General features: G+C 37.7%; 1 protein-coding gene across 1 annotated transcript; it reads left to right on the forward strand.

Moving 5' to 3' along the window:
- Positions 1 to 1517: 1517 nt before the first annotated feature.
- On the forward strand, positions 1518 to 5615 carry s1pr4 (sphingosine-1-phosphate receptor 4). Its single transcript, XM_053634778.1, has 2 exons — positions 1518 to 1782; positions 2812 to 5615. Exon 2 carries the CDS (start codon positions 2931 to 2933, stop codon positions 4080 to 4082), a length of 1152 nt encoding a protein of 383 aa, XP_053490753.1. The 5' UTR covers positions 1518 to 1782; positions 2812 to 2930; the 3' UTR covers positions 4083 to 5615.
- Positions 5616 to 24715: the final 19100 nt, after the last annotated feature.

Here is a 24715-nt window from a genome sequence, read left to right on the forward strand (position 1 = left end):
AACATACCCGGTCTGGCTTGTGATACAAGGTGTATGTTGTTATGCATTTCTGACTGAAAGGTTGTGAGTTCAGATCCAAGGATTACTGATGCCTTAACCCTAAACTGTTCAGCTCTACAAGAGGACTGGATCCTGCTGAATGAAGTTTGTCATGGCAATTACATGTTTACGTGATTTCATAATGTTTAAATTTGACTAGTAGAACTGTGGGCGGCTGTGGATCAGGTGGTAGAGCGGGTTGTCCACTAATCATAGGGTTCGATTCCCAGCCCACATGACTCCACGTGCCGAAGTGTCCTTGGGCAAGCCACTGAACCCCAAGTTGCTCCTGATGGCAAGTTATCACCTTGCATGGCAGCTCTGCTACCATTGGTGTGTGAGTGTATGGGTGAATGAGACACAGTGTAAAGTGCTTTGGATAAAAGTGCAATATAAGTGCAGACCATTTAATAACAGTCAGTAAAACAACATGCAACGTGATAAGAAATCAAAAGTTAAAGGGAAATTTCCTGTTAAGAAGCATGTAAACAAGGTCGGTTAACTCTAACAGTTTTGTGAGTGCTGAAGTAACAGGGCGTTTCACACCCTGAAGTGTTTTTCCTCTCATATTTGGTTTTATTGTTAACCAGAGAGGTGACTGTTAAGGGTGTAACTAACAAGGATGTGGTACGCTCAGAGGTTATACTGTTTTTTTCAGCTGATTCCACTCTTTGAGATGTGGTATCAATATGTGGTATCAATGTTTATGCTATCAAGAAAAAGAAAATGCACAATTTTATTTCACATTAAAAAATTTAATAAAAAAAAAAGGCAGGAAAGAGGAAGATGTACCTTAAATTCAGTTTAGGTTTTAGGAAACATTCAATATGAAATGTGATATTCACAAGTGATGCTTCTCTTCTCTTCTCTTCTCTTCTCTTCTCCTCTCTTCTCTGGAGCAGTGAAATTCTGAAGTTGACAGTGAAAATGTAGATGATGTGTAAATTTAGACACTCACAGAGGCCTGCATGAGTCTGATACATTTTAGTAGATTTTTTTTTGCTCACAGCTGGATGAGGTGAAGTGAGAAAATAAGGGAGGAGGCCACCACACAGACCATCAGGAGTTCCTGTTTGCTGAGTCGCTTCTGCTAAATGTTGGGTAACCTTTTACCTTTTTTTTTTGGCCAAGATTCAGCTGTTGTAAGACCGGTGTCATAATGTAGGGCACTATTTGATGATTTCTATGTGCAACACATGTAACCTCTGATTGCACGGAAAAAAGCTGCTGGAAAAAAGTGGCAAACAATAAATAAATACATTTATATGGATAAATTGGTAGCAATTATATGGTATGTTATTTGGACAAAAAAATGGATTTGAATGAAATGTTTTGGTTTGTATAGGTAATTAGATTTGGATGAATAGTCCTCTTAAGTTTTTAGACTTCTATAAATAAATAATATAATATAATACATAAATAATTATATATATTCATTATATATTTTTCATTTGAGATTTATTTGTTTATTTACGCTGTGCCACGTAATTCAACAGCATGAGGACACACAAAATGTCCACACAGTGCATGTGTTACGTGCAATGCACATTTTTGCCTCGAAGATGTCACAATTCTTATGGCTTATTTAAAAACGTGTGAAAACACATTTTAGTTCAGAACCCTTCCTCCGTTGGGTGTGTCAAAATCTGCGACAGCAAGCTTCCTTCCTCGTTATAGCTGTGTGTAGAGGATGAGCCCTCAGTGGATGGATGGCTGCACATACTTCAGCATCATATGCATGAGGTAAGACACATTGCATTGAGAATTACGTTGGAATGAAAATCGTTGGAATGAAAATAAACATAAAAAAATTATGTTATGTTATGTTAATAGGAAAATAGGACATTGTTTACATTGTTGTGGCTTTTTTTTCTGAGTAAACATCTTTCATGCTTTTATTTGCATTTTTTGTTTTTAAATGCAAAGCAGATAAGAGACAATGTGTGGCTTAAATTATTCAATTTGATGAAGAGTTTAATGTAAATCTAACAAATTAATTCACTGAATTTACTGAAATATGTTTGTTTTTTCCCAAAAAAAAAAAAAAAAAGATTCTGATGGGATCTCTTTTATTTCATTTTATCTCTTGAACCCCACTACATCTTAATTAGTACTGAATGCACTGTATAGTATATTTAATGCATCATATTTCTGGTAGGTTTATTTGATTTTTTTTTTTAGATTTAGCGAGGGCATTGACATGCTGACATTGCCACGCTCAGCAAAAACACACGCAAGGCTTTTTAAATGGCCAGTAAAGGAAACTCCACCTATAACCACAAATGTAGTAGTGAAAGTACAGTCATTTAACAACACTGCGAAAGCATCACGGCACGCTCAGAAAAATGAAAACTTACAAATATATCGTTTTAAGGACATGTCTTTCATCTTTTCCAAAAATAAATGTCTTTTCCAAATCCATCCAAATATATTTAAAACACTTTCAAACATGCTCTTGTAGGAAAATGATCAACCGCAGGGTGGGAACAGTTACTTCATCACACCAGCCTATTGTTGATTATTTTCCTATACCAGCACAACACTGAAGGATTTTCTTCTTGTATAAGAAACCTAAATTGGAACTTTTAGGACTGATTTATGACTGTAAAAGCAACTTTCTTCCTGGCTGTGAGTGTACAGCCATTATTCATCACTGTATTTGTGCACTGGGATCCATTTCTGATTTCCATTTTTCATCAAAATAACACCAGATACTACTGTAATACTGTAGGTATTTATGTACCAATAAAACGAATCCTTTTCCTCTATCAGGAGGCTGTAAGAGCTGCAGAACCAGCAGGAGAGGAAGTTTGATTGCCTGACGAAAGACAAAAGAGTCTTCTCAGTGAGATTCGAACCAAACCTCCTAAAATCAAAGCTGTTTATCAGTCATGGATTTGATGAACACTTTCAGCTCCTTGGCGTCCTGCCCGCATGTGTACGACCGGAGCAACGGCAGCATCATCCTGCAGCATTACAACTACACCGGGAGACTGCAGCACAGAACCACAAACAAGAGCAGCATCAGCACCGGTTCAGCTGCCCTCCTCTGCATCAGCCTCCTGATCGTGCTGGAGAACCTGCTGGTGCTGCTGGCCGTGCTGTTCCACGTGCGCATGCGCCACCGCTGGCTGAACATCTGCATCGCCAACATTGCGCTCAGCGATCTGCTCACAGGCGCAGCCTATGTGGTGAACATCTGCATGTCGGGAGCGCGCACTCTGCAGCTCAGCCCGCTCCTCTGGCTCCTGCGTGAAGGACTCCTGTTTGTGGCGTTGTCCGCCTCCGTGTTCAGTTTTCTGCTGATCGCTGTGGAGCGCTACATCACCATGATGAAGTCGGAGTCTGTGAACAGGGACAGGAAGACATATCGGATCTACATCATGGTGGTGCTGTGCTGGGTCACAGCGTTCATCATCGGCTTCCTGCCGCTGTTCGGCTGGAACTGCGTTTGCGACCTAAGAGGGTGCTCAACTCTTCTGCCGTTGTACTCCAAGAGCTACATCCTGTTCGCGCTGGTCATTTTCTTCATCATCCTCCTGACCATCAGTGGCCTCTATTTTGCCATCTACTGGCACGTCCGCAAGAACACGGTGACGAGCTCGGTGAAGAGCAGAAAGCGGTCCATCCGGCTCCTCAAGGCTGTGATCTCCATCGTGGGCGCTTTTATGGTGTGCTGGGGCCCGTTGTTTGTCCTGCTCTTGGTGGATTATTTCTGTTACTCGCGCCTCTGCGATGCCCTCTTCAGCCCACAGTGGGCCATCGCACTAGCTGTCCTTAACTCAGCTGTCAACCCGTTCATCTACTCGATGGGCAGCCAGGATCTGCGCAAGGCCATCAGCAGTCTCCTGTGCTGCATCTGCCGCCCAGAGAGCTTCTCGTCCAAGGAGACATCGAGCACTTCGGTGAGCCGCCATAGCAGCCTGCGCAACAGCTTCAACAAGGTGCGGAACCTGAGCACGAGCCCACGGAGCCAGGAGAGGACTGGCAAGATGACCAGGCTGAGCTCCACCACCTCATGCCTGTCTGCATCGAGCACTTAAACCACAAGTTTCACAAATAAACCACAAGAGCATCACACACCCACATGCACACAACCACATGCACACACACACACACACACACATCCACACACACACGCACGCACAAACACACATGCACACACACACACATGCACACATCCACACACACATCCACACGCACACATCCACACACACGCACACATCCACACACACACACACACACACGCACACATATACATAAATGTGTAATTCACTCAGGGCCACCAGCACACTTGTTAGAATAGTTAACACATAAAGGCTTTTTTTTTTTTCTTGAAAAAAGATGAAACTATGAGAATGTATTTTTTAAAAACACAGTGAATTTTTGGTCTCTCAGGAACAAGCATGTACATGTTCATAAAGTCTCTTATGTGTGGGGTTAGCATGTATTTTTTGTGCATTTTTTTAATTTGTTATTTCTTGCAGTGTAGTACTTTGAGTAGCCTACTATATTTGTAATTAATAAAAAAAAACAAAACAAAACAAAATAATCAAAAATTTAAAAAATGTGTAGTACTATTTGTAACTATTATAATAATAATAATAATAATAATAATATGTACTAAAGCATTTAATAAGAAATTATCATTCTAAAAAAATTAGATAAAGTTTATAAAAATATTATAATAGGCCTAATAAAAGATAAAAAAATAGTCATACTTCTTACAGAAAAAAGGATTTAAAAAAGAAGGAATGAAGGAAACAAATAAATGCAATATATGTTTATCATGTACTCACCAAACAGCTTTGAATGAAAATGATGAAAATGTACTGAAACTGTGTAAGGAGAAAACTATGTAACTGTATGTTGAATATTTTTATGATTATGAAATGTTTACACTTTATTTTGCTGTGATGTAATATAAGAGCTCTATATCTGAAATAAAGAGAAATATTTAGTGATAATTAAAGTTGTCCGTATTTAATCGTTTGCTCTGTGGAGATGATGTCACACCAATTGGCCACAAGAGGGCGACTTTTACACAATTCCTATTGTAGGCGCTTACTAAACTTAACCATTTATTTGACAAAAAACAAGCTGCGAGACTCTGAAAACATTTGAAAATCTTTGAACGTTTTTAAATTTACATGAAAACTATGTTACAAAGTGCACCCAGTGAACAAAAAAAAAAAACCAATCTGTGAGGTATATCAGGATTTCACCACTTCCTTCCCTTTATTACAGAGATGCCACTATATGACGTTTTCTTTTCTGATACTGATACAGCCAACACCCAAATAATTAACTAAATTAATAATTAAAATGTTTTTTGAACTCATGCACTTCACAGTTAAACTCTTTCAAAGAAAACTCACTTAGACTGCAAATAGAATAAAGTATAAAGTAAAACATATAATAATCCCAATAAAAGAAAAAAAAAAAGTTGTCTCTTTATATGTAGACATTTCATGTTCAAAGATACATTTCTTCCAAATCCAATTCCAATCTTTGCCATTTGGTAGAGGATCTGATACAGTATATTTTCTCTGATATCTGATCTACTAATTATTATTATTTTTGGCTCATACTATATCAGCCCCATACGGCTACTTTATAATTAATACTGCCTTATAAAATAATAATAAAATACTGCCTTATAAAGCAATTAACAACACTTTATTTGAAGGTTCCCTACAGTGGACCTTCATAACAAATTCTTAAGCACTGCATATATATTTGATAAGGTTTCATGTAAGGTTTATATGAAAACCTGGGCATAAAAGTCATGAAGTATATTACTATTTGTTTTTATACAACTGATCAGTTAAGGGCCTTGCTCAAGGGCCCAGCGTAGCAGCTTGGTGGTGCTGGGATTTCAACTCATAACCTTCTGATCAGAAAACCAATGGCGTATCCACTGAGTTACAACTATTGGGTAGAAAATATAAATATATAAAGTTCTTACCATTGCGCTGTTGAATTCTGGATTGTGATTGGTCAGAAGGTGTTGAGGGCAGTAAGGACTTTGTTTTCAGTATATAAAGTTAACAGGAAAACAGGATTGAATACATTATAATACTATTCCTTTAATTCAGGGGTTCGCAAACATTCCTGGACAAATAACCCGAAACAGACATTATGTATTTTCTTTTACATTTTGTTTAATTCCATATTTATAATGTAGGACTTTTAAATTCATTGGAGTAATTAGAGGCGGTAGATGGATGGAGAAATTTGCGGGGAATTTCAGGAAAGCACAAAAGACTAACAAAAGGCTTTTTAAACACAAAACAGTAGCCCACCAAATCTGCTCCATCTTCATATTTAGACTGATATTTGTGATATTCATGTCTAAATGATAGAAATAAATCAAACGAAATAGGAGATTGTAAGATTCTCTCAAAGACCCTATTTGTGAATCAAATGAATCCACATGGGGTCACGAACCCCTGCTTTTAATTCTCCTCATATTTCTCCACTCAGTGTGAGATGCTTGAATATTTGATCAGAATTCAGGAGCATGTTTCCACACGAGGCTCATTTGACCTACAGTCTGTAGCAGACATAACATTTACAAAAGGGAGAACAGCGTGCGAGATTCATCATCGTCTGCCTGCCAAGTTTCCAGATTATGTATCAAATGTCACAAGCAGTTTGAAGGATCATTAGTGAACAGAACAACGAGAGGGGGCAGGTGTTTGAGCTTTGCCATCAGCAGCCATCAATCTGTGTAAATGCACCATAACTTGAAAGAATACTGTGCTTTATTTTTATTTCCAATAGGTTGATGCTCGGCACATCAGCGATGAGTGATGGCTGAATGCAAAAAACTGCCACAGCTCTGCTGGTCTGAATTTATGTCCGTCTGGGTGCATTTACTTTTGCCATGCTGTTCATTTTAAGTTGATTGATGACTTCATTGTGGTTATATACATTAACATACTATAGTTATTATCGCATATTACGGTTATTATTACAGCTTAGCCTGTGATTAGTGTTCATAGCACTAATATTAGTATTAGCAAGTAATAAATAATCGGAGTTACTGTGAACACCATGCAGTTGATTATTCTCCTATCACACAACATCCTGAAGTGTCTTACTCCTCTTATATGACAGCAATTTACCAATTATTAAACGTTTTTATTTATTAAAGAATGACGTGTTATACTTTTTAAAAAAAAAATCAGTTTATAGTTACAGTTCCTATTCTCACTTATGTTATAGCTTCATAAACTGCTGTTCTCCCACCAGCCTCTCTTATTTCTCTCTCTCTCTCATTTGAAGTTAATAATAATAATAAAAAGAAGTCATGTTGCTGAGAAACTGGAAAGTTAAACTCTGACACGGGAGACTCCTTCCATAAACGTTAAATAAATGCGTCCTTCGCCATGAAGTTAAGGCTTGTTGCGTGCAAAGGTTACGTTTGCTTCTCTCATAATTATGACACGGCGCCTGGCCGCCGGGTGTTCAGCAGATAGGTGTGTGTGTGTGTGTGTGTGTGTGTGTAAACCTCTGAACACATTCCAGCACCTGAGTACACTTGAGGCCACACTGCTACTCTGTGTCCACCTGCTGGGTGTGTTTCTGTGTGTCAGTTACAGTGTATAGACAAGAATTATATTTCATTTAATAAGATTAACAGATGTTTAGTTCATTGAGTTCCACCCATCCATTTCTTGAATCTGATCCTTTATCTAATGATTTTATGGGCTTGGGTGGATACATGCTCAGGACCAAACCCTGATAATTCAGTCATTTTGACAAAGTCCAAACCAAACAAAGTCAAATTATTGAATTATCAGGATTTGGATCACAGTCCTACTCAGACCTTGAAGCTGTGATGCAAACGCTCTGGTTGCAGCATGCCTCGAAAAGGTGTGTTTCATAATGTGTGTTAAAACATTCAGTTCCTGCCCTAAAGCTGACTTTCCCACATGATGCCACGGCATGCTGACTTGCCTAATAGTGACATCACATCTGTAAAAGGGATGTAGTCACAACATGTCCCCCTGATTTACATACGATAAAGTTAAAGGGCACAGGACGAACTTGTCTTCAGTCACACTGGAATGAGACTCAAACAGAAGACTGTGTAAATATAATTATAGTTAAACACACTTCGGTGGTGTGCTGTTATGGGAAAATGATCAATGGTGTGGAGTTACAGGAACCACACTGAAGTATTTTCAAATGACAACACATCCAAGTGTTTTATCCCTCTGCAATTTACCAAAGATTTACCAAATAAAAATTTTTATTTATTAAAAAAATGACAAGTCATACTTTTTATTTGTTTATAGTTAATATAGACTGAATGCTGTGGAATGTCCTTGAATCAAGTTAGTTTCTGTTCTCACTTGCATTACAGCAGATATAAACAGTTCTTCCCTCACCAGATTCTCTGTTTTCTCTCTCTTGAAGTTAATAAGATGCAGCTTTTCAGATTACAGAGAAATCACAACGACAGCATAAAATCCTGTTTTCGCTCCTCTGAAAACTTAAAAGTCGCAATTTTAGCTCTGACTGTTACAAAGGACTAACACTGGAGACTCCTTCCATAAATGTCATCTCCTCACAGAAAGCTATTTTAAAATGTTTTAGTGGCGTGTCCACCGTACGAGTCCCTGTGAATAAGATGTTGCTATAGAAATGATAACGTAGCAGAATGAGCATGTTAATATAAATCGGCAGAGTTAATGTCAAAGCTGCTCTTATAGAAAACTAATCAACACCTTTCTGACCAATCAGAATCTAGATTGCAACAGCACTGTGGGATAATATTAGGCAAATTAAGATGTATGTGACCAAAATGTATTCGTAGTTAAGAGGAAAGTTATGAGTGCCTGTGTTTAATGGGTGAGAACAGAAACATATTTTATTGTAAAGTACAGAGAGAGAGAGAGAGAGAGAGAGAGAGAGAGAGAGAGAGAGAGAGAGCTTCCACAGGAGTCACAGTAAGCAATTTATACTTTTATTCAGTCATCACACATTGACATTTACTGCACATGTGAAATACTTTTACTGACCAAATGAACAATTTTGTGATGCATTAAAGAAAATGCTTCAACAAAAGAATTGACAGTTTTCCACTTAGCATCCAAGACATGTTTGTAGTCTGACATTTGCTGCTTTAGTTTAAGAGGCTGATGTAACTGATATAAGTAATACAAGTCAAGCGATGTTTCTGCTGATGGAAATGCATTGCTCGGAGAGGTCATAGGGGAATGGCCAGGCAGTTTCGAGTTGACAGGAAGGCTGTGGTAACTCAAATAAGTACTCTTTACAACCACGGTGAGCAGAAAAGCTTTCTCAGAACCCACAGGCGATGTTTTTCCTATTTTCAACTGTCCAGTTTGGGTGAGTTTGTGCCCACTGTCGCCTGTTCTTGGCTGACAGGATTGGAAGCTGGTCTTCTCCCGTTGCAGCCCAGTCGCCTCAAGGTTCGATGTGTTGTGCTTTCTGAGATTCTTTTCTGCTCACCACAGTTGTAAAGAGTAGTCATTTGAGTTATAGTAGCCTTCCTTTCAGCTTGTACTGAAAGTCTGGCCATTCTCCTCTGACCATACACATCAAGGCACTTCCCTACACGGAACCTTTTTTGTCTTTAACTCTAAAGACCATTGTGTGTGAACTCCTGAAAGAATTCTGAAATACTCAAACTAGTGCCAACAACCATGCCACAGTCTGAGTCACTGAGATTTTCCCCCATTCTGATGTTTGATGGGAACATTAACTGAAACTCTCGACCTGTATCTACATGATTTTATGCATTGCACTGCTGCCACATGATTGGCTGATTGCATAATCACATGAATGGGCATGTGTACAGGTGGCCTGTGAGTGGTTATTCAGGCTGTAATCTCGGATGATCTGTGCATCCTCTGCCTTTTTTTTTTTTCTCGTGCTACTTCGTTGCTTTCAAGCACAGCTGATCTTGCACAATTTAATCCAATTATCACACCCAATCATCCACAAACACACACAACTAAATGAATATCAAACAACATAAAAAATCCAACAGTTGAGGATGAAAGGGCTAAGACACGGTTAGGAAATTAAAATAAGAGGCTGTTGCTTTCATCTTAGGAAACCCTTTTGCCCCATACACCGAGGAACCGCAACAACCTCTGTACACACTCTGGATCACTCTGTGTGGCAGTTTAGATCATGAGACTTAGATCATTAAAGAATGTTAAATAATAAAAGAGGCAAATTTTTGTAATTGCTCTGTAACACGCTTGGTAATATGAGTCGGATAGAAAGACATGCTCTGCCTTGTGCTCTGTGTGGACAGCAGATGTTCTATAATTTATAATGCTCAAACCGATTAGCCATAACCATCCTCCATTATACGCTGCTGCTTAAAAGAGACTGTTTTCAAGATTATTAGGAAATCCAGTGTGTTAAATATTTTATTTATTTACTCTTCCCCTTTGCCCCAAGCAGCCATGACATTTTCCTAAGAATTTCTAACAGTTTTGCATGAGAGCTATAAGGCTAATGCAATGTAATGCTAACATGTAAGTCTTGTAAGGCAAATATTTGCCGGAAACCGCACCCTGGTCTTCAGTGATGTCACACAGACGTCCTGATATATGTGTCATCTATACGCATACACTACATTTCACTGTGTAGCTGAATTCTGTAACGTTATAAATGCGGCCATCTTGATTGGACAAAGAGAATAATGGAATTTGGTGAGGAATTATAGCAAAATAATTTTTCAACAACGATGGTGTGATAATTCAACCTGAAGCTGATTATTTTCCTATATTCCAAAGTGTTTTATTCCCTTTATACCAGAACAATCTGTCAATGGTTACAATTTTATATTTATTAAAGAATGACATGTTGTACGTTTTATCTGGTATATTTTCATGTTAGTTAAACAAGTTAGTTCCTGTTCTCACACACGTTATAGCAGCTATAAACAGTCGTTCCTTCACCAGCCTTTCTTTTTTTCTCTCTCTTGAAGTTGATAAGACAAAAAAATTTTTTTTTGCTTGTCATGTTACCAAGAAAATGCAAGGTATAAACTCCTCTCTCGAAGATGTTGGAAAACTTACAGTTATAGCTATAAACACGCCGACACTGGAGACTCCTTTCATAAATGTTAAATAAATGCCTCTTTACCGAAAACCTCCGTACAAATCCCAGTGGCTGAGCTGTTTCTATAAAAATAATAATGATAACGTATTTGATTTATTGCTGTCCTTCTGATCAGAATCAAGAATTAACGCACAATCTGAAGAAAAGAAACGATGTTTTTCCCTGCAAGATAGACTTCCATTATTTGTTGGCTTTATTACCCTTGCACAATAGCCTCGAACCATTTTGTGTAAAAGAGCGCTCCAATATTAGACGCCCATGCAGTGTTCAAGCGGTCTGAATGAGAACATGTTTATCACACAGAAACACAAGTGATGGAGTTTTCCTCGTGAAACAAAGCCGATAGCCGATTGAGCCCTCGAGGCTCTTCTTTCACATGCAGCAGTAAATCTCACCCTGCTCTTATAGCAACGCCACCTTCCAGACTTGAAAGGATGAAAGCTAAAGTTAGACTCCTCCGTGCAAAATCGGCGTACCGAGGCGAGATCTATGGCGCACCTGAGATATATGACGACCATTATTCAGTCGTAAATGGAGGTGACAGAGAGGCCCTAAAATAAGGAGCTGGCCATAATTCACCCTGACTGTCTGCAACGCCCAGGAACACCACAGGGTGTTTTTTCTATACAATAAAAGCAGGCAGAATTAGGTTACAAGGCAAAAAGTCACACATTTCAAGAGCCAGATCTGATTGATGACTGACTCAGTGGCCTCGGTTGTGGTAGAGTAATGAATATAAACAGATACAGCACTTGTTAGAGATGCAGCAAATGTACCCCTAGCCTTGCATGTCCAGTAGAGTTCATATTTCATCAAAGCCATGTAAATTTTATATTCCCAGACAGTATGGGAGGAGAGAGAGGAGCGGATGGTGGATGCGGCAGGACTCCTGTTCCTGCTGAGCTGAGCCAGCTCTCTGTGGTCACACTGATACCAGCTCAGCAGGCACCGGAGGCCTCGGCCCTAAGAGCACTCTACCTCATTTTACCCTGCATTTCACACTTGTTTTAAACGTATGTTCAGCGTAGGGCTGCACGATTATGGTCAAAATGATAATCCCGATTATTTTGATCAATATTGAGATCTTGATTATTTATCATGACTATTCATTGATTTTAGGGACAACATATTTTTATTGCACTTTCACATTTAAATAAACAGACTGCTGCTTTCAACTCCATGTTGTGCTACATTCCTGCTAATATACAAATCTTTGCATCAAGTTAGACTGGTCCTTAAAGTGCATCATCTCGTAGAAGCAAAATATAAATAAAATTGTACCCAAAATATAGGATAAGTAAAAATAAAAATGCCATCAACCAAACGAAAATATGAAATCAAATATAACAATATGCAACCAAATGAAAACAATTCAGATGTCTGTAGAAAAGGCAATAACAGTGTTTACAGGACGAGAGACGCAGACAAATCACCCAATAGAGTGGTGCAGGGATGACGTCATTTTGTACCAGAACCCGGAAGTTAGCATCACACCGGTTCCCTTGACAAAAACCCAATAGGATTTTCACATAGGTTTTTGGATTATTGGAAAAAATAAGCTCTATGATTAACAAAAGTTTACAATACTAACACGTTTTGTCCATCAAGATTATTTTCACAAAGGAACACAACTTTTATGAAGTTTGAAGCCTAAATACAATCGGCAGAAATAGACAGCTAACCATATGCTATAAACAAACTGCACCACGGTCGCTCAACTTCAACGCCACCATCACCAAGCTTCCATCAACTTTTCCAAACTGTATTTAAAACATTTTCCATAATACAGATTTCTCTGTGGATGAATCTTCATCCACTTTTTTTGGAGGGGAATTGTGCACAGCACACCTGAACCAGTTTCAGAGCTCTACGGTAACAATTTCTTTACAATTACAAAACTACAAAAATTTAGGAGCACAGTCAAAAATTTTGGAGCACGGTTGAAGTTGAGGTTTTTTATTTTTATTTTTTAGAGATGGTAACGTGTGCCACAATATAACACACAAGAAGGCATGAGAAAACTTGAGCTTGTCAATTATGACAGAATTTAGGAACATAGTGTGAGCCATGACTAATTAATTTACCTTCTGATAAACTACATTTAATCTTTTCAGTTAATTTTACAGACTGGATGCAAAATAACAACAACGGTTAATCTGTTCCACCTTGTAAATAAATACAATAAACATCAGTGTTCAGTGTCTGAAGTCTGCTCCTCTTAAATATATTTAAAGCTACACTATTAGACATTTTCCACTGTCATGGTTCTGGACTGGAGGCAGTTCTCGAACCGCTCTGTGTATATTGTGTATATATCTGAATAATCTCATATAGGATGTGATTGGGCGAGTTCATTTATCCGCCAGATGCAAAGCGGTCTAGTTTAATGGTGTTCATTAGGGATGCTCTGATCAGGATGTTTATGTCCGATAACGATTCAGATACCAATCTTTTTTTGTTTAAACTTTAATTAGGAGGTCTATCATAAACAGTTAAATGTAAGCTCTCTGCTCATGGTCACTGTTAATTGAGTTAAAATAATAGCAATGAGAAATACTGTTGATTAATTGATAAATAAACAAGCATAAAATATTTATTTTTAAATATCTTAAAAACAATAAAGAGTCCTAATTAAAAGTAGACTAACACAAGTATGATCCATATTAGGAAAAAGACTAATAGCTTTCTAAGGAGATAGCGAACTAAGCTTAATGTCAGACTGAACAGTTACTACTCTTGATTATGATTGGTGGGGAATTATTTAATAAAGAAGTTTGAATTAAACCCACCTTGTAGCGTTAACATTATTATTAATAATGTGTCTACACGAGTAGGAAAGTTCAGGTCATTTTGCGGGATCAATAAAAGATGGCGGTTTGTGATATTGGGGAGTTGAGAGAAGCAGATGATGTACAGTGTTACTCTTCATCATAATGGCTTCTCTGCAGTATTTACACACTTGTTCAGTTGACTGAGGTGGTGAAAAGCAGTGTGAAAGTAACTGTTGCGTGGTGTAGATGCATTTTGGACTTCCTGTAGTTTTTATTCTGATTGTACTATACAACAGGTCACTCGCACCGGTGCAAATAAATATTTATTCACAGTCGCACAAAGAACTTTTCAGTCGCAAACACGAGTGAAATGGTGGCACTGTAGAGCCCGGAGTTTATCTGCAAAGTTTTTTTTCTGTTCGGCGTGATGATGTTTAATGTCCCCGACATCCTCTGTAGTGCCATTTAGCATCTTAGTGTTATGATTTCCCCTTGTGCAAGCACTAGAAAACGAAGCATAGCTGGCAGCTCGAGCGCTAAAATGCTAACACCTTTTCCGGGTTTTGGTGTTACAAAATGACGTCATTCCTGCGCCACTCTATGTGATTGGCTGAAAGTTTAGGAAGCGCTTGATTTGATCTGCAGCGCAGTTTTCTATGAGAGGAGGACGAACTTTAAACGTCAATATCGCAGTCGATCATGTTCATTTAATCGTGGGCAGTCAAAATCGTAATCGCGATCGATATTCAATTAATTGTGCAGCCCCAGTTCAGCGTATACTGAAATGTACACAATTTATAAAGATCTACTTTCATAAAAATGTATTAATTGCTAAGATTCGGACGAGCGACTAACATGACTTAATATAGATACCGTTTAATGATTTGTGATTAGTTTATGGCTATAAATAAAGATCATTCAAAGTGGTTATATTTTGTTCGGTAGTGGAGTTTCTGCTTACCACTTCTGACTGAAGCTATGGACTCTGAACAGATCACATCAGTTGTGAACTTGAATCAGATAATGCACACATACTTAAATGCAGACTTAAGCACTTTTTACAATAGGTTTAAACCAGCCATGTCGTCATTTCACTAATCAGACATGAGAGGCTGAATAAAATGATGAATCTATTAAAGTCTGATAAATCTCTTCCCTTTCTGCGCTAATGTCTCTAGCACTATTGCTAGTCTCTTTTCTGATGAGCTGCCTTGAGCTAAATAATTAACATAAATGCACGTCATTGGATAAACTACAAAAGAGGAGTTGCTGAACTACAGACAGGTTTTTTTTCTTCATATGTTGCACAGTATTTTGTGCTAAAGTACTCAGTTTGGTCGGCAGAAATACTTTACTGCATCTGCATCCAGACTGTGTTCCACCAGGTAATCAAACTCATTGTGAGTGAATGTATTCATAGGCTAATCCAAAGTCAAACTTCCTGCTAGATTTACAAAATTTTCGCTGATTTTCTGTGTACTTGCATGCACTCGCTGATAAACGCGAATCGACCATAAATTGCTAAATGCATTCACAGGCAAAACTCATAGAGAGCTGAAAATGACAAAATGATGACAAAAGCATGGCTAAATCTTCCAGTAATGCTGCTTTGCACATTGCAGCACGTCAGCTCCCGTAGACACACACGACCGCTTCTGCCTTTTATAGGGTGCCATTACTTTTGTTCTAACTGAATATCTAGTTTTACTTGTCTTATTTTTGCTTTCTTTCAGGTCATTAATATGTAGTCACTGAATTAATATGAATTGACACTAAATCGGTGTGTAATTGAAATAAATAAGTGATTTAAACCATAGAGGTTCACATTAGTGAGTCTTCTTATATGTAAATTTGCACAAACTCGGAAGAGACAAAGTTTTTCCAACTAACTGGATTTTCGCGAACACCACATTTCTTGAGTAAACACTCCTGCGATTGATTCCCAAAATAAAATTCAAACACATCTATTTTGACAGCCTCGAAGCTCCAGTGCAAAACTAAAGAAGCAAAATGTTTAGAGCAGACTCCAAAAATGTCTTGGCTGACTGACTGCATTTCTTATCAGAGGGAAACTGCCATTTAAATTTCCTTTCTGTTTCTTTAATCACATTAAGAGGAGATGTATCATTATTATACACAATAACAGCTATGCACGAATTGTACCATTGAGCGATAAAGTGTGTTGGACATGTCTGAGTAGCTGAAATGTGAACTTCCCAATTTGACATTAATCTCCACTCTAATAGCAGTTTGACCTACTGCAGATATGAGGGCAGGATTGAGATGTAAATCAACTCTATTATTTAGAGCCAAAATGGCTTTTGAGGGAGCATTAACTAAAAAACCGCCGAACTGTAACTGGTTTGGCATTTAGAACAAATACTTTTATGCCTACCTGGCAGGCCAAACCAGTCCTTTCTTTCATTATCCCATCTGTTAGGCTCTGTTAGGCATCACCACAGTGACTGGTAGAAATCCAGGAGAGCTTTGCAACATCCTGTTAGCTTTCTCACTGCAGACGCTGAACTTAGCCACTGTGAACAGTATATGTAATGGATCAGTGCTCACCAATTAGCTAAGCTCTGCGCCTCGAGCAAGTGACGAGACGGTGCGTGAGGTGAAAAAGCAGTTGATCATAGTATGATTCATAAAAACCTTAAGAAGTGAGCTCTAGCTGATCATCAAAAGTGAAGGTGGCTTGCTAGACTAGCTTGCTAACATGCAAGAGAAAAGGAGTTTTCGTTTATACCTGAGAAAGTGTGAGATTTCCAAAGACATGATTGCAAATACAATGACAGAACACCTTTTCTTTTAGAGGCACCACCACAACATGCAAAAACTTGCACAGCATCAAATGAGCTAATGTCAGCAATTTGTCTGTTATGTTGGAGTTGTGTGTATATATATATATATATATATATATACACACGGCAACATGACTCCAACATGACTTCTACAGCTAGAAGATAAATTGATCTCAGCTGTAAAGGTCACCAGCGGGTTTTTACGGCAGATGCTGAGCACTACGTGAGCCGTGCAGGAGTGGAAATCCCTGGCAATGTGATTTTTTTACTTCTGTTTGTCCACCAAATCACGGTGCCAGGAACCCTCTCCATCACAGCATGGCCGCCATCACAGTGCTTCCACCAGCTGCACACCACACGCTCCTCAGAGCCTCAAATTGCCCTGTGGGGAGAGAAAGAAGAGTTTAAATATCCACTGAATCCAAAACTTGTATGGCCAAGAGCAGATTGGATTCATGGGCTTATAGGTATAATATTGTTAACAAATGAAAAACTATAACTACACAAAGGAATTAAACACACTGGGTCATGCTGTTACAGGAAAATGATCAACAGGATGGTGTGATGAAGTGGAGTTACTGGTAACACCCCAGAGTTGATTATTTTCCTATAACAGCATGTCCTGAAGTGATTTATTCCTCTTATACCACAGCTATTTCCCACTGATGACATTTTACATTAAATTACATTAGATTACAAAATGCCATCATCATTTTTATCTATTTATAGTTACATTTAATGCTGTGTATACATTTAACTGATGTCCATGTAATAAGTTAGTTCCTGTTCTCACTTACATTAGCGCAGCTATACATTTACAGTCCTTTATCAGCCTCCACCTTTTTTTAAGTTAATAAGACATAAAAACGCAGCTTGTCATGGTACCGAGAAGCCGCAAAAAGTGCAAACTCCTCTGTCCTGAAGATGGCGGAAAACTTAACGTCACCGCTTTACCTCTGACAGTTACAAAACACTGACACTGGAGACTCCTTCCATAAATGTTTAATAAATATCTCCTTATAGAAAACTTCACCATATCTATGGTTTTACAGTGTGATCCATTTACATTCACTGTACAACTCCATGTGAATATCGTTTCTATAGCAACAGCGCAACGTACTAGAGCAAGAACATTTACTGCTGCAAGATAGTAGGCAGTTAAATAAGATCTCATTTTGATGTATTTTAATAAACCAGCACATTGCTTCTGCACATGACATAACATAATAATATTATACAACAGTTAGATCGGGTCCATTAATTTGATTGGACAAGCAGCATTCCAAGAGTGCTGATATTTAGTATAACTGTTTCTATCACTTGTCTGTGTTCACTACATAAAATTCCAATTCTAGCAATATTCTGTTGCACTGAAACTGTTACTACACTTACTATGGACTGCCAGTCTGTCTGTGTGTTGGCATGGCAACATGCAATGCTATATCCAGATGTATTTCCATTCATGGAACAAAACAAACAAAATATTTGGCCATATTGTGCCTGAAATGTCAGTTTCTCGATATGAATTTCTTGTTTGTAGCACTGATCTATGAAAGCAATATCACAGTCACAATCTTGCTGTTGTACTGAATATAAGCACAGCAGAATACAGCACTCCTGCTTGTTTGATATTGCTTAAATAAGCTTTATTTAAATACCAATTTGAGTAAAAAAATGCTAAGATGAAATGAAATATCCAGAAATACCCAAATATGTATAATTTAAGCTTCCTCTTTAAAGACTAGGCACAGCAACAGCACTGTAACTTCCAATCTGCCCTCGCAACTAAAATGATTAACATTAAAAAACGTAAAGAACATATATAAAAATCAAATGGATACATTTGAATATTTCTAAATAAAACTGATAGAAACGACTAATACTAGACAAAAAAGACTTTTTAGAATGGTTTTTTTAAAAAAAAAAAAAATGAGTAGCATCTAACTGATTCTATGACAGTTTAGCTTCTCCCATCATTAGACTATCTTAACTAAAAATCCATAAATCATCTCAGAAAAATGACAGACATGAACTTTGACAGACCTAAAGCTGGAATGCAATTATGCGTGCCTCAATATGAATTTTCGTACTTTCTTAACAGATATGAAGTGGATGTAAAAAAAACAACAAAAAAACGGGTGTGGATTAAACAGTAGATGTACAACATGTAGACACTAAGGCTGAGTGATATGGCAAAATATCATGTCACTATTCTCAAAGATGTACAATATCTCAGTATATACAGTAGAGCGGTATATACAGTATATTAATAAGATAATTTTTAATAAACCTATATATATATTTATACATATACATATTTTAATAATGTTTTTTTTATGAAAAAAAACTCATTAAAAATATATCTAAAGCATATCACAATATCTCAGATAAGTGTATTATGGCATAATTGATCATGAAATCGACATTATATTTTCATATCGCTCAGCTCAAGCAGACACACATGTTCACTCCACACTCACTGTTTCAGTTTTCGTCCTGTTTGAAAAAGACTCCGACAGTTTGCGGTGTGAACAGGTACCAAACAAATATGTTCCCGGATTTTTATTATAGATCCTGATGATGCTAAACGTTTCTCCACCATTCCTACTCCTCTGAAGTTTAAATTTATCAATAATGCAAATGTGTAATTTTCGTTCCCCAGCCAATCCATCACTACACATTACCTACGTATCTGAATGATTAGACAGATGTAAGAAGATAGAAAAGGAATACGCAACATTTCAAAACCAATGACGAGTGAATAATGTTCTGTGTTATTATTACCATCCTCCACTGGAACATTCCTGCACCACCCTCGCACTGGTCTCCATAATGGCTCGATTATGACGTGCCGTCTGCTGAACTGTCTGATTCTCTCTGATAACTCCCCAACAACATGACTTATTACTACACCTTTTCCATGTCTTAGGTTTCCATACACACCACACACTGTACGTATCCTGTCACGTGAAAAGCGTAGACCGCTTCTTCACAAGTGCATTATCAAATTATTATAAAATGATACAAATTATAGTTCAGATTTTTAAAAAATAATGAATTATTATACTTATATTATGACACTGTAAGAGTAGTAATTTATAAATATGTTTTTATTTTAAAAAACATTTTGAGAAATAGGCAGACAAATCCAAATCGTGAAACACAGGCATAGTCAAAAACAGGCAAAAGGTCAGGCGATCGGCAAACGGGCATAAACTAGGCTAAACAAGAATCAAACGGCGAGGTCGAGAACAAGTTTATAATCATTAATTTTATTGATTTGATGATATGCATTTTCAGTTTCAATCGAAAACTTTTCTATATTTCTATTAATGTTCATTAATGTTTCAGTTTAAATTTAGAGATATTCTATTTATTTATTTTACACTTTTGTTTCTGTTTTGGCTTTAGTTATTTTATTCATGTTTGCATGAATTCTCAGTTTAAATTTTTGAAACATCCATCCATCCATTTTCTGTAATGCTTATCCTACACAGGGTTTCAGGGAGCCTATCCCAGGGGACTCGGGGCACAAGGCGGGGGACACCCTGTATGGCGTTCCAATCCATCCCAGGGCACAATCGCACATACACCCACACACTATGAGCAATTTAGAGATACCAGTCAGACTACAATGCATGTCTCTGGACTGGGAGAGGAAACGGGAGTATCTGGAGGAAACCCCCAAGGTATGGGGAGAGCATACAAGCTGCACTTATGCAGAATATCGCTACCGTGCCCCCTTTTTGAAATATGTTTATGTTTATTATGTTATATATTTTAATTTCTAATATTTCTTTAGTACTTTTATTTTCTTTAGCCATGTTTTTATTAAATTTCTTTTTATTTTAAATGTAGATATGTTCTATTTACATGTTCTATACTTTAGTTTCAGTTTTAGCTTTAATCATAATAATAATAATAATAATAATAATAATAATAATAATTTTTTTCTTTCTGTCATTATCAGTGTGAGGGGGTAAATTTAAAAAATGTTCCTCAGTCGTGCCCCTGCAGGTCGGCATTTTTTCACATTATACTAGAATTTAAGAGACCATAAAATACTGACAGAAATAGCAAGATACCATAGACAATAGAAGCTAAATAAATTCTAATACAATAAATACATAAATACAAATCCTAAATACAGTCTGACAGCATCTAATAGGCATCGAATGAATATTTATACTGTTCATGATTATAGAAGATTTAAAGCTAGTTTGCGAGTGGAGAAATGCATCAAAGTTAGCCACTATGCATTCATTATCCCTTACTGTGTAAGAAAACGCATTCTGGTTCAAATAAACGAATAAAATGAAGAGTGGGTAAGTGAGTAAGGGGAAGATCAGAGCACTGGGCAAATAAACAGCGAATTCTCTGAGGAGCTGAGCTCCACTGGACCATCATGAAGTAAAAGGTCACAAGAGACGAGCTGGGGATGGATGAGAAAATACTCCAGTCTCATGGCTTAACATGTGAGATCAGCGTAGGCAAAGTGATCTGTGTTCGAAATGTCAGCTCTCACTCCTACACATGTCCCTACAGCACAGCATTAAAATGTTACAGCCTCTGTCCTGAGTGGCGGTCAGAGTGAGCTGGAAGGGGTGTGGGTTCCTCCTGCTGAGATGACGCTTGGCTAAAGGATGAGCTTCAAGTGATGTATGAACGATACATTCAAACCAGTTTAATATGACAAGTTCATATTAAACATTCAAAGCAGTTTACAATTTAATATGACAAGATTTAGATCTGTCCTGGCACAATACACAGTCTTAACAGCACATCCTGCAGAGTTTTATTCCTCTTATACCCCAGCAATTCAATCTTGGATTAATTAAAGAACATGCTGTATGTTTCAACCTTTAATAGTTACATGTACTGCTGTGAAAACAAGTTAGTTCCTGTTCTCCCTCATGTTATATCTGCTATAAACAATCTTTCCCTCACCAGTGTCTTTTTTCACTCTCATGAAGTTAATAAAACAAAATAGCTGCAAATCCCAGGTTTATATATAATCTATGTCTAATTAATGGGCTTGTTTTAATATGTTATCATTTCTATAGTAACAGCTCAATCACAAGGTCTTGTAGAGCAGATGCTCCACAGAAACGGATTAAAAAAAAATGTGTGTAATTGTAATACAACCTCATAGTCCCTTCATGTTCACTGTCAAAATGTCCACATTTACCAAGCAGTGTCTGACACGTTTCTTTGGAAGACGTGATCAAATCAGACAATATACTGAATGAATGAAACTAGATAAGAGAATGTAAAGAACACTTGGCGCCTTGTCTGAGTGTGTAAAAGCTGTAAATGGATTGCTCATGACCACCGTGTTCTCTTTCTGTGCATGTGTGAGCTTGAATTAACAGCACACAGCAAAGCTTTGGTGTCGACTTGTTTACTGCCTGGTCATAAAAGTAAAACTGTGCCAGTCTGGCCTGTTAAAGAGTACTTCTTAATGTGTGCTGCTTGTGTGTGTTAGATTATAATTTACCTGTGAATTACACTGTTTTTGAGATTCTACACTGTTCAATATTAGCTACATTCTAAGCAAACACAACCCGACTTTATTAAAACATTAGAAGCAAACAAGACAGCAAGTTAGCCTTGTTCAGTCAGTGTGTGGGAATGATGTTCTGTTTGTTAAATCGATTAATCACAGATTATGGACACGGTGCTAACATGAATGTTATCTAGCATGCTCACAGCAGACTTGAATGCATGAGAAATCTTTATTAAGATGTTAAAATTTGATGGATTTATAAAATATCTTACTACTACTATTAATAATGCCTCATCAGTGCTTATTCTGTACATCCCAGCTAGCTTGCAAGCCCTCCTGCTAGTCCATCCTGCTTACTTGATAAATAAAACCTATAGCTTCTTCACACTGAGCAAATTTATTCTTGAATGACATTAGCTCAAATAAATAGAGCATTTTATAACAGAATTACCTAGCCAAGTAACCGTTTATCCCCAAACAACGCTGACTAGCTAACACTGCTAGTCATTTTAGATGCGATCGCGATCGCTGAGTCATGCTGCCGTTATGTGCTATCAGATTTAAAGTTAATATCATTTCCTAATGTAAAAAGTCTTTCAAATCACAATTTCAAATGGGGGCTTCAACAACAATTCTAAACAACTTTGTAGTGGCCTCTTTCATCATGGCTGAGTAAGATAGTTTCAGTGGCCAAAGGTTTATTTTCAACTTTATTTTTCTGAATGCAGATTACTTTTACTCCCTTTATTATTTTTAATCTTTTAATCTGATGATTGTTTTCCCCCAATGCCCCCTGCATTGTGCCCCAAGTCCCCGGGGATAGGCTCCAGGCTCACTGGGACCCTGTGTAGGATATGTGGTACAGAAAATGGATGGATGGATGAATTGTTTTCCCCAAAGGAAAATGTTGGGAAGATATTAAAATAGATCAGGGTATCTAACTAGCTAATTGAATGCAGCTGTGCAAGGTAGATTCAGTATTAATCCATGAATCTAGGGATAATTTACCAAAACAAAATAAATGTACACAATTGTTGCCCTTACTGAAAACGTAGCTGACAGAATATCCATTTTCATATAAAAACTACATCAATTGCTTAATGTAATACATAAAATTGAATAAAGGTCATTGGGCCAGCCACCTTTGACAACTGAAATCATCTTTTTTTCCCCTGTAGAGCCCTATCACTCCACAGATCCCACATCCTAAAGTGTAAAGGAGGAATTGTGCCTGAAAGCTGAATGTTATGTGGGTAATATATTTACAGTTTTAACTTAAAGGAGAATGGCACCATGAAACATTAAATATTTCATCTTCAGTAAGTGATTTATCTTGGTCAGGGTTGTGGTGGATCCGCAGCTTATCCCATGAAACACTGGGCACAAGGTGAGAGAATTGAATCAGATGGGACACCAGTCCATCGGGCACCATGCACACACATTCACACCTAGTGGTAATTTAGTCTACTTACAGTACCTACCTACCTACCTAAATGTTTTTGGGAGATGGGAGGAAACCAGAGAACACAGTGGAAACCCACATGAACATGGGGAGAATATGAGAAAACACCCACAGACAGTAACCCAAACTCAGGATTGAACTGGGGATTCAGTAGCTGTGAAGCAGAAAAGATTCCTGTTGTGCCACTGTACCGTGTGTATTTAGGTAGAATATTTGTATAAGTGAGATAAGATAAAGTGGTTAATAAGGATGAATGAATGATGTCCTTGATAATGATGTTAGCCTCATCGCTCTAGTGCAAAACTAGAAAAGCAAACATCAGTAAGCTTGGCTTACCCAGCTAATGTTTGAGGTAGGAAGGAATTTGGTAGATTATTGTTATTTTTCCCCTCCAAAAGTTGATATGAGATATGAGCGGATATGAGATGAGTGGATATGAGATCAGGGATAAAAGGGAACTCTCTCCTGCCTATTGAGTAATATAACACCACATCGTCATCCACCATTTTTTTCTATATACACTGTACAATTTGAAAGACATCAAGACAACTGCTTCAGGGTAACAATTACACATCAATCATTTTTTTGATCCACAAAAAACAATTAAAATCTTTCCTTATAGCTGAGAGAGAGAGAGAGAGAGAGAGAGATGAGCTTACCGTAGAGTTGATATTAGAATATTTGGCGACCAAACAGCAGCGCGCGCTCAGATCCAACTCCGCGCGCTTCCTGATAAACGATAACGGGAACAACGATTAGATTCTCAAGACATTCTGTTTCTTTTTTTTTTTAATGATTACGTCAACGAAAACAAAAAAAGCAGCAGCGTGAAGTCAGCGTGTCGTAAAAGTTTGAAAGTGAAGTTCACGCGCAGCAAACAAGCAAAACACGCGGCCACCGCCACCCTACTGCACGCGCGCGCGCCGCGAGAGAGTGAGTGCGTGTGAGAGAGAGCTCCGACTGATTCGTAAACGGATTTCAGGTCTATTGGGACTCTCTCTCTCTCTCTCTCCCCTCT

This window comes from Ictalurus furcatus, chromosome 10 (assembly GCF_023375685.1).
Source record: "Ictalurus furcatus strain D&B chromosome 10, Billie_1.0, whole genome shotgun sequence".
Lineage (NCBI taxonomy): Eukaryota > Metazoa > Chordata > Actinopteri > Siluriformes > Ictaluridae > Ictalurus > Ictalurus furcatus.

Coding starts and splice junctions, on each gene's coding strand:
- s1pr4 (XM_053634778.1), top strand. CDS start 2,931: ATGGATTTGATGAACACTTTCAGCTCCTTGGCGTCCTGCCCGCATGTG.